The 10,988-nt window shown below is 49.5% G+C and overlaps 1 protein-coding gene and 1 long non-coding RNA gene across 4 annotated transcripts; one reads left to right on the forward strand and one right to left on the reverse strand.

Moving 5' to 3' along the window:
- Positions 1 to 100: 100 nt before the first annotated feature.
- LOC103374861 (uncharacterized) lies at positions 101 to 3,056 on the forward strand. The gene is made up of 2 exons (XR_521158.1): positions 101 to 2,262; positions 2,361 to 3,056. It is a non-coding gene; the product is annotated as an uncharacterized LOC103374861 (long non-coding RNA).
- nup50 (nucleoporin 50) lies at positions 2,943 to 8,707 on the reverse strand. 3 transcript variants are annotated; one of them, XM_008305016.1, is made up of 8 exons: positions 8,565 to 8,707; positions 7,431 to 7,500; positions 7,261 to 7,344; positions 6,978 to 7,173; positions 5,186 to 5,776; positions 4,732 to 4,816; positions 4,504 to 4,622; positions 2,943 to 3,815 (listed from the first exon to the last, which is right to left on the reverse strand). In XM_008305016.1, the coding sequence occupies exons 2-8, from the start codon at positions 7,497 to 7,499 to the stop codon at positions 3,616 to 3,618; spliced, it is 1,344 nt and encodes a 447-aa protein (XP_008303238.1). In that variant the 5' UTR covers position 7,500; positions 8,565 to 8,707; the 3' UTR covers positions 2,943 to 3,615. The 3 variants fall into 3 exon arrangements, with proteins under 3 accessions (XP_008303238.1, XP_008303236.1, XP_008303237.1); XM_008305014.1 differs by having other exon boundaries at positions 7,431 to 7,504; XM_008305015.1 differs by lacking the exon at positions 8,565 to 8,707 and adding an exon at positions 8,168 to 8,535 and having other exon boundaries at positions 7,431 to 7,504.
- Between the last annotated feature and the right edge of the window lie 2,281 nt (positions 8,708 to 10,988).

The following is a 10,988-nucleotide window of genomic DNA, read 5'->3' on the forward strand; positions in this document are numbered from 1 at the left end:
TAGGCCCAGGTTTAGGTCCCGGCCCAGGTTTAGGCGCAGGTTTAGGCCCAGGCCCAGGCTTCGGTCGGGGCCCAGGCCCCTCCACCCGCCTGCTGCTGACTGAGCCTACCTGTTGCAGACATCCTGGAGGTGAGGCAGAAGCCCATCCTGATGACATAGCGGCCGTCGTCCCTCAGAGCATCACTCCAAGTGCCTCCTCATCAGGCCACTGAGGCAGCAGCGCCCCCCGGTGACCGCCGACCAAACACCTGCTGCACCTGGAGACGCTGGCGGGAGGCGACCGAGACGCAGAAACCAACCAGCCATTCAGGAAGTGCCTCCTCTTCTTTCGGTTCCTGCCGTGTCCCGGGTCGTCTCCGTGGAAACGGGCCGGCGTCAGGATCACATGACCTCAGTGTGAACAGGCATTGGCTGAACTCTGACCAGGAAGTAGAGGGAAGTGCAGAATGTGTGTCTGTAAATATGTGCTGCTTTACTCACTGAGACGCCTTGACGGAAGGTTGTGCTTTAAAGACGGGACTTCAGAACCGCAGCGGTCGGAGGAGCTTCTGTTACGGCTTCGTTCTACAGACGGACCGGTTCTGTTACTCACAGCGATCCACTAACCGGCACTCAGAGGGTAAACACTAGCGATGCTTGTAAATGCTGTTTTCTTCTCACTAGATGGTGAATTCGACTTTAATCGTAGAACTTTACGTCTTGGCACAGATTTTTACTTTCAAGAAAAGTTTGAATTTTTTTGAGAACAAGGTCCAACATTCGTATTTATAAAACTACATTACGGTTTTCTTCAAATTGCATTTGAGATTAAAGTTCTGTGATGAGATAAAGTCATTCTGAGGAAGAATTCAGAATATTAGGAGAATAAAGTGTCAGAGTTCATCCACCTGTTGATGAACTCTGAACGTTCTGGCACAAAAGCAGGTTTAACAAATGACAAAAGGAACAACTCACAATTGTAAAAGTACAATTATTATTCTTTTTTAATTGCATTTGAGATGCTGTGGTGAGACTGAGGGAGGAAGAATTTAGAATGAACGTGTAGCTTCATGAGAGCCTTCGCTCCGGTAACGTTCTCTGGACGTTACAATAAATTATGTTTGTTACCAAAAAGCAGTGAAAAGATGACAAACTTGTCAAAGTGCACGTTTATTGTCTGAATCTTCTAAATTCTCCATCAGAATGACTTTTGCACAAATGTTGGATTAAAGAGAAGGAGGGCTGAGGTCGGACCTTGGTTCTGGTCAAACAGCATCTGGACATTAATTACTGACGTTCTCCTGATTAGTCTGAAGGCCGACGCAGCAGAACGGAGCACAAAGAAACCAACTGCCTGGACTCAAGCCGCCGGTCCGGTTCTGGTGGACGAGTCGTGTTCAGACCCTCCAGTCCGTTCTCACAGTTCTGCTTTTCTTTGTGATTTATAGGATTTGATCCAGTCTAACAGAAGCCGATCAGCTAATCAGTCTGGTTATTGATGAGCCGTTTCCAGTGAATCCTTTAGTTCCACTTTGAGTATTTCAGGATTTCGACACAACGTGAACAAACGGTCGACTTTCAGCGACTGAACCACGAACAGAACAAAGAGACGTCACACAAACCCAGCTTTGACTTTTTACTGCTTTAGCTCCAACTGGAAAGACTTGAACGCTGCTGACGGGACGCTGAGAGGAACCACGTGAAGCATCTGACTCCGGGTTGGTCCTCCTGAAGCCTTAAACCGACTCCTGGTTCTCTTCACCTTCAGCTCGTCTCGACTGGCTGGAAGCACCGACACCAGCTGAGCTTCTGTCGGGGTTTAGATCTGACTTCAGGCCCTGGTGTTTGTGTTTCCAGGACTGACCGACTGACTGACTGATGTGGACTCTGGGCAGGACGTCAGCCAGCTGCTGCTGTTATTGATCAGATATTATCAGTGATTGATTTGCACTCAGATGAAGCCATCGTCGATCAAAGTGTTTTCTTTGTTCTGCAGCAGCGACGTCTCCACAGGTTCCTCCGGTTCTCCGTGTTATTGATGACGTAGTTTCTAGAGCCTCCAGCTGAATGTATCCACGCTGACCAATAGCAGACTTTGATAACCGGCAGTTTGTGAAACTGTGAAACGCTTTTAGACCTTCTGAAGCTGTTCCTCACGTTCCTGTGCATGTTCTTCTTCTGTTGCTTCTGTACTTCTTATTTATTGAATACACATTAGCAGAACCCCGTGTCACGTCTCACTCCATCAGGTCCAACTCCACATCTTCAGGGTAGAACCAGCAGGTGAGGGTCCAGTAAGTCCGGGTGTTTCTCCAGAACCCAGACAGGGGAAGGTTCTTCAGCTCATTAAACCAGATTCAAACGTTTCCTCTCATCTTCAGACTGTTCCAGGTTGTCTCCAGGACCGCTGGACTCTGGTTTGGCAGTGAAATGAGTTGTTCTGTTCCAACACAAACACAGGCTGCAGTAACGGGTCATTATGTCTGAGGGGAACCGGCAACGCTTGGTTCTGGATGAATCCATCAGTTTCCTCCAGAGATCTTCAGTTACTGACCAGAACGGGTTCTACAGATGGATCACAGAACGCAGACGGGTTCTATTGAAGCTGCTCAAACTGATGATTGATTAGTTGATTAGCTGATCACCTGTCTGATGGTCTCTGGTTAACAGTGACGGAAACCACTCAACAGTTTACTACCACTTCCTGTGTGTGACCAACAGGAACGCAGAGACGGTAACCATGGCAACAGTACAGCCACTGTGCTGCTCTACATCCTGGTTGGTTCCAGAGTCATGTGACCAGTCAGCTGCCTCTGACAGGCTCCGCCCCCATCACCCTACTGGCCCTGAAACCAACCGAATGTGTTTTCAGAACATTTTCCAGGATCACTCCCAGAATGCTTTGCGGCTCAGACAGCATCACCACATGCTGCCTGAGCCGCCGGAAGCCAAACAGACAGACGTAAGGTGGTTTGTTTCCTTTATTCTCCAACAAATGTCTTTACAAACGTTCTCAGACGATGACAGCATCTCGAAGGCCACACAAAGGACACTTGAAACAACAGAAGCAGGAAACATTCGCTCGAGCAGAAATCCTGCAAACACAATAAATATTTCCTCACTCAGCACAAACCAACCGGCTTTCATTTGTAAAACCAAATCGACGACGGGCCCTTCGTTCGAGGCTCGAGTCCCCAAAAACCACAGAAGAGCGTCGAGACGTGGCAGGTTGACCCGATCACGCCTCGGCCAGATTAAAAGAGCAGAACAGGCTGCTGCATAAAACACAGATTCACAGCTGGAGCGGGTCTACGGGACCGGGACGACCAGACGACAGAGGACAGGGTACTGGGTGTGTTACTGTGTGTGTGACCAGGGGGCGCTGACGAGCCGCTCTAGGAGTTTCTGACTGTGTATAACCAGGAGGTGGAGGCATCAGTCTGAGTGGTACAGACTGGAGACCAGTCTGGGTCTGGACACGGACCAGGTGCTGGACCGGTCCATGGGGGTGTTTCTGTGTGTGTGTGTGTGTGTGTGTGTGTGTGTGTGTGCTGATGAGTCTATGAGTGGAGGTTCTGAGGCTCGGAGGAGGACCATGGTTCTGCTGAAAGCTCCGGAGCTCCAGGCGGTTCTCCTTCAGCCCTTCTTCTCCTCCAGAGTCTTGTGCAGCTCGTCGGCGTCCTCGGAGGTCTTGACCCGGATCAGCAGTGGCACCGGGCTGCTGGGGTTCTGGTCATCGACCGGCGGGTTTGGAACGCAGACCACCATCACGTTGTTCTTCCCGACCCGAGAGCAGGGCATGGAGGAGTGGACCATGATGTTCAGCAGGATGTTACCTGGAGGACAGGTGAGGCTCAGGTCAGACATCCCATAATACTGATGCTACCAGCTGCTGACAGAGAGCATGAACAGAACCAGGTCCAGTGTTCAGACCGAATAAAGAACTGATCTGGCATCAGGTTCTACCAGGACCCAGATGTGTTCTTCCTCCTAAATGTCATGTGTCTATCTGCTGTACTGATGAAGTTCTGAGGCTCAGGGTTCGGGTTAGTGATCAATCTGGACCCTCCTCTGTGGACCTGGACCTCTGGAACATTCACAGTCTGAAGGTAGAACTCTGGTCAGTAGATGAAGGTGCTGCAGACACAGAACCAGTGGTTCTGAGGAGGTTCTGGAGGCTTATTTCTAATTTCTTTAATCATTTAAACGACCAGCTGCCTGATTCAGAACCTCGACTGCTGCAGGTCCGGTGTTTGTCCAGCAGGTGGTGCTCTATGACCACAGCAGAACCGGTCTGCTGGACAAACGTCTGAACCCTGGAGCTCCAATATCAGTAATCAATCTGATCAATCATTTTCACCCAATCAGAGGTCTGACAACATTTGACAGTTTCTCCCAGAACCTGAGGCCCGGCACTGGTGGACTCCTGATTAAATCCTTTCTGCTGCTTAAACCTCCAGACAGCTCCACATTAAACCTGAGTCTGGTTCTGTTCTGGTTCTGTGGCTCGGTGCTGGTTTTTACCGAGGTTGGTGTCGGCCCGAATGATCATCTGAGTTTTTCCGTCCGTCGTCTGTTTGAGGTGCAGCGTCCCGACTCCCTTCTCCTTGAACTCGGACTCCTTCTTGTAGAACATCTTACACCTGAAGGATCAGAAGGTTCACAATCAGACAACGGACCTCTGGTTCCCCCTGAACCAGCCGTCCGTCCACTGGACTCTACATGACAGAACCTGTGGGAGCTCAGACGTACTTCTTGGAGTAGAAGGCGTCGTCCTCCTTCACCTCCTTGATCTCGGGCTTCGGCGGCTCCTCCGACTCCTCGTCTGCGTTCTCTTCTGCACAAAGACAAGAAGCTTTCTGTAATCGGACCTTCAGTCGGTTCTGTTTAACTTCTACGACGCTAAATTCATTTTCTATGAGTTTAAAACTGTCGGGTACAAAAGACACCCGGCAGCAGTCTGGTTCTGGACGAGTCAACCAGAACATCTAGTCCAGGACCGGTTTCTCTGCTTCTACCTGATACCTAACGAGACAGAGGCGGTGCCGTGTCCTGTCCGTCTGATGGACCCGTTTATAAACTACCGCAGAACCAATGAATCTGTTTAACTGATGGTTCTGATCCGACTATTGATCATCAGCTGCTTCCATCAGTAGAAGTAACAAAAGTCATCATAATAATAATAATAATAACAAACGGGTCTGACCTGCCGGCTGGCCGTCGTCGGGCTTCGACCCGCTGAACGAAGCAGCAGAACCGAACAGGGAGTTCTGAGTGGAGGCTCCGGAGGAGGAGAAGGAGAAGCTGGGAGTCGACGCTTTGTTCCCCAACGAGCTCAGAACCGAACTGTCCACCTTCTGACCGAAGTTAAAGGTGATGCCGGCCGGAACCGGGGTGGTACTGGAGCTTTTCTCCCGGGCCGGGTCTTCTGCTGGGGTCTTACTGAAGGAGAACAGAGCCGCGGTCGGAGTCGCAGAGCCGCTGGATGGAGCAGGACGAGGAGGAGAAGCCGGACGCTGCTTCTCCTCAGAACCGTCAGAACCTCCGTCAGAACCTCCGGCGCCGTACTGACGCTCAATGCTGGACAGGTGGCGCTCATAGTCCCTGAAGATGGGGTTGAGGTCGCACAGAGGGTTGTCGTTGACGTGTTTGGTGATCCAGTCCCTCACCGAGCAGTTCAGCGCCGTCAGCTGCCGGCTGTACTCCTTATGGGCCGGGCCGGGGGCGGAGCCATTCGTCTGCTTGGCGCTGATGTCACCGGGGGGCGTCATGGAGGACGGACCGTTAAACGTCACACCTGAGAGGACGAGCTGCTGTTATACACAGGTACACACACAACTACACACACACACACAAAAACCTCTGCAGGCTTTCAGCTTCATTCCAGGAAACAGAACCAGAGCAGCTGAGTGAGTTATTGGGTCAGAACCTTTAAGTCAGTCAGACAGAAACCAAACTGCTGCTCTGCATCACAAACACACATGAGACAGGACAGCAGCCGGTACCGAAGCAGCTGAAGTTCTGACCCGACTTTAAGGAGCAGCTGGAGCGGTGAAACACGGACACAGAACAGCGTCACAGCGAGCTCATGATGTGCTCCAGAGTGTTTGATGAGACGTCTGGGTCCGATCCCAGAGGAACCGTCAGTAACTACACCAGCTGCTGCTCGCTGAGCCTCAACAGGAGAACCTACAGAAGTTCTACCAGCACTGTGTTCTACTGATGAGCTCTCAGTCCTGATGGAGGGACAGGAAGTGGCTGCTCTGGCCTTCACGCTGACGTCACAATAACAAATATAGACGGTACTGATCAGAGGCAGCAGCGGACCTCAGAAGTGAGTTCTTCTGGATCCTCAGTGTTTGTCAGAGTAACCAGCCAATCAGAAACCGCTTTACATCTGCGGTGTCATTATCAGAGGTTTGTCTAAACACGGTGGCGGCGCTGCGCCTCGTACCAACATGCTGCTTGAAGCCTGTGTTCACACCAATGATCGACATGTGAAGTCCATGTGAAGACGCGATTGGACGCCAGTAAACGTCCCGCGGCGCGATTAGCGCGAATTGAGCGACTTATTCGCGCGAATGACGCGATACTAGCCGCGCTAATCACGTGTTACGCACATGGCGCATAATGCGATACCGATCCTCTCCGGCAGCTAGTCAAACTGGGTCCGGATCAGCTGGAAACAGCCGTTGTCCAGGAGCTGTAGTGTACATGTATGATCGGGTCACCCCCCCGACACGGTGTGCGCCCTCATACAATGTTTTTCTAGAAAAACCTCGATTATTGTCCTCAAACATCTAAACCAATCAGGTTTGCTCTGCTCTGAACTTCTCCATGGATGCTCTACCTCTGGTCCAGTGAACCGTGTTGGTCACAGCAGCAGTAAAACGCTCAATCCAGGAGAGCAGCTTGACCAGGACCGTGAAGCCTGTCCGGTTCTGGTCTGTGTACCAGTGATGTGACCTGCTGTGTGGAGCTCGGATCTGTTTTCTCACCAGGTCCAGTAGAGGATGAGAAGCCTCCAAATGGCGCGGTGCTTCCATTGGTCAGACCTCCGAGGCCTTTGAAGCCTCCTCCGTTACCAAATCCAGAAAACACTGTCGGAGTCGAGGCTCCGCTGGCCGCCGCCGCCGCCGAGGCCGCCGCCAAAGAGAAGCCTTTAAACCCTTTGAAAGCTCCTCCGGCCTCGTTCTGGAACGATCAGACACCCAAACATCAGCTCACCAGCACAGACTAAGTTCTCTGAAGCTCTGAGGAGCAGGAAGCTGCTCGCCTCACCTCAGATCCAGTGTTTCGGCGCTTCGCCTTCTTGATGGCTCGATTCTTCAGCACGTCTTCACTTGCCACTGAGAAGGTTCCTGCCTGAAGACGACAGCAGTCAGAAGGTCAGAAGGTCAGAGGGTCAGCTTCCTGTCATCAGTTACATCAGTGCACCTCTGAGGACTCACCTCCTCTCCTTCCTCCTCCTGATCCCAGTTCCTGTCCGTCAGCTCTTTATCAGCGATCCGCTTCGCCATCCTGCCTGGAACACACAGCAGCCAATCAGGAGAGCCGCCTCACCTGAGCAGCTCGTCACAAACACACAGTGGTCCTGCTGCACACCTGAGAACGTCTCACATCTAAATAAATCACATGCTGCTCATTCTGACTGACATCACACACAAGCTCCTGTCTCCATGGAAACTCTGATGTCTGCGGTTCTGGCTGCATCAGAACCGAACCTTCACCTGAAGGACCTGACTGATGGTTCTGAGAGTCTCTTCATGTAGAACACCAGTCTGCTGGGACACAGCAGAATAACTGCAGCTCCACCGGACCACACTGAATCCACTGATGGCTCAGGTGTTGATCCAAATCAACATTTATTTAGTGGCTCGGAGCAGCTTCGGGTTCTTGTCGCTGCTGATAATCTCATGATCCTGAGTTCTACTGGTGAAGCTGTTAACGGAACCAGCAGCTGCTTTCATGATCCAACTACTAGTTCAGTTTCTGTCTGAATCAATCCAAAGACAAGAACTGGTTCGGCTCGTCTCTGTCACAGCTGGACCTCATGAGGAAGCTGCAAGCTGCTCTTTAAATGTTCCGTCTTTTCCCTGCAGATCCACCGGAACCGGTCACCGGTGGACCGAGCAGCTGCTGTGTTTCAGGTGAGTGGTAGAATATTCTAGACCAAACATGAACGCACCTGTGGAAACCCCTCCTCAGCTGCGGTTTCTGGTAACGTCCAGGCTAACTGGTTCCAGGTAAACTCAGGTGAAGGAGGCTAGTTAGCCACCGAGCTAACGAGCTGCTCTTTCCGGGTATCTACAACAGATCCTCCAATCACAGCCGATCACCAACAAAGTTTAAATTAGATCAGCAGTTAACCGGGTTAACCGGTTAACTTGTAACTACAGGGACAGTGAAAACGCCCCCGACATGTTTATTCAGGGTTCTAACCTCCATGTTCGGGCTGCTAGCCGGTGAGCTAGCGGCAGGTGAACGGCTGTACCGGGCCGGGCCGTTAGCAGCTAGCAGCTAACGTCCTGCTTCAGCCTCAGTCCGCGGCTCAGTCAGCTCTAAGAAAACCAAAGACAACGAACCTTCTCCGGAAACTAAATTCCAACCTCGGCCTCAGTCGGAGCTTCTGGCAGCTCCCGGTGACGCAGATCTGCTCGGTAACGTCGCTAACCTCCGTCAGTTGAAACCGCTCCGTGTTTTTGAACCGGATTCTCACGCCGCCATTTTACACCGCTATATCCGCATGGGTGCGCGCGCCCACCGTTAAGGACATGCGCAGCAGAGAGAGCGGTCTCACTGTGGGAGTTGTAGTTTTTTTCAAGTGTTATCTTTTTGACCGTTAAATAGACATTTAAATGATCATTTAGGCGCACATTGAGGCAGTTACAGACATTAAAAAACCATAAACGTATGTTTATGTCTTATGTAGAATTAATAATAAAAGTACTATCAGTAAAATGAAGATATATACATATAACTATATGTCTATTATATAATAGTTATGTTATATATTCTATACACAAATCTTATTAAACACATCAATTTATGATAATAATGTAATAATATAAATAATATGATGTTATTTATATTACATTGCAAATAAACCAATAGTATACAATCAATACTCTAGTAATAATCATTCTACTACAAACAAAGGAATGTGTCATACAGTACGGTTATATGTACATTATGTGTATATTATAAATAACTACGTACACCTGTCTATAAGTTTAATAGAAGTGAAGCTTGTGTATATTTTGTGTCTGTGATGTTTTTATGAGAACTTATTCCGGATTTAAAAGGTAAAAGCATAAAAGGTGAAATAATGGAAACAGTGACTGTAGGAAGCAGGTCAAAACGAGCTCTGGTTACTCCACCAAACATCTTTCAGCATTTGAGATGTAAAATGAGCGTGGCTCTGATTGAACCCGCTCACGTTTCCCTTCAGCTCCGCGCTGAATCTGGGATTTGTTGATCCATTCCAGCGTTTCCTCGTCTCTCAGCAGCGCCCTGTGTTTCAGAGTAGAAATCACCAGGATCCATGCAGAGACACGAGGGATTGGGGGTAAAATGGTGCAGCGTTGGGCAGCAGATGGCTCGTCTCCAGCTCTCAGCTTCCCGGTCGGCTCTGCCAAATAGGAACAGGTGCTGGAGAAGAAGGAAGCGAGCTGTGGGCCTGGCGGCAGCAGGAGACCCCTGACCAGCTGGCAGGGAGAAAATGGAAAGACTTGGCAGTAGAGAAAAGAGAAAACCTGTATAATGTGGAGGAAACAGGCCAGCCGGCATGTGAGGCTGACAGAGGCCGGCCTGCTTTAAAGCCTTTTAGACAGAAACACTTCAGAGTGACTGAGAGCAGCTGCTTCACACGTTCACATCAAACCCGACGCTGCAGCACCAACATCCAGCCCGTTTCTACATCGTCAACATCCAAAAAAGCTTTTAAGATTAAATGAGAGTTACATGTTGTGACAGAAACAGCTTGTAAAGTGGCAGCAAAGAACCCATTTATTTACATCAACCACTTTCTATTATCAGAGAAAAAGTCGAGGATTATTACAAGAAACATTCAGGTTTCCTCTCTGGATTCTGCTGCAGTTAGCTTAGCTTAGCTTAGCTTAGCTTAGCTTAGCATAAAGCTGTAAGCTGCAGCCTGGCTGAGTCCACCAGCTTCTCTGAGGCTGCAGGTCCCATCAGCCCAGACTGAAGCGTTTCTGAGATGTTCTTTAATCGACCTGCTCATCACCGATCTGAGAATGACGAGTGTTTGTGAGCAGATCTGCTCTGACAGCAGCCCAGAGTTTGATCTCTGCAGGTTCCAGGGAAGCACAGAGCTGATGGATCAGCGGGAGGCTGCTGGAGCCGATCAGTCGGTCCAGAATCAAAGGCAGCGTCTCCCCCAGAGAGCTGATAAGTTATTGATCAGCAGCCGTGAAGAGATGTTGAACAGCAGCGATTACTGCACATGAGGGGAGATGACGCAGCGGCAACACAGAAAACACACAGTTCTAAAATCAGTGGAAAACACAGTGGAGTTCTGCACGGCAGGCCGGGTCCGGCTGGGACCCGGACTTTCATTTATTAGTGAATTGATTAATTAATTAATTAATCAATTCATTCATTCATCTTTTGCTTATTAATCAGTCTGTTGAGGGACACACCACCTTGTTGATACATCCTGATATTGATTCACTCACATAACTTGCTCCTCATACATGCGTTCACTCATTGATCCATGATCGTATTCACTTATTTAGTCCAATTCAATTTTATTTGTGTAGCGCAGCGTACAACACACGTTTTCACACAGCGCTTAACAAAGTAAGGTATAGACCTTACAAAATATTTATCTACTTCATTTTTGGCCTTTTTGTTTATGAAGTAATTTGCATATTGATTGATTCATCCATTCAATAATAATCCAGTCACTCACTGCCTCTCAGGCAGCAGACAGTAGAATCGAGTGTTTTCTGAATGGACTCTGGCTGCAGGTCTAATTAGTGTGATGT

Source organism: Stegastes partitus, unplaced genomic scaffold, assembly GCF_000690725.1.
Source record: "Stegastes partitus isolate 25-593 unplaced genomic scaffold, Stegastes_partitus-1.0.2 Scaffold2379, whole genome shotgun sequence".
Lineage (NCBI taxonomy): Eukaryota > Metazoa > Chordata > Actinopteri > Pomacentridae > Stegastes > Stegastes partitus.

Coding starts and splice junctions, on each gene's coding strand:
- nup50 (XM_008305016.1), bottom strand. CDS start 7,499: ATGGCGAAGCGGATCGCTGATAAAGAGCTGACGGACAGGAACTGGGAT. Junction 4,817..5,185: donor CGACGACGGCCAGCCGGCAG/GTCAGACCCGTT, acceptor GTCTTTGTGCAG/AAGAGAACGCAGACGAGGAG. Junction 3,816..4,503: donor TCGGGCCGACACCAACCTCG/GTAAAAACCAGC, acceptor CCTGTCCTCCAG/GTAACATCCTGCTGAACATC.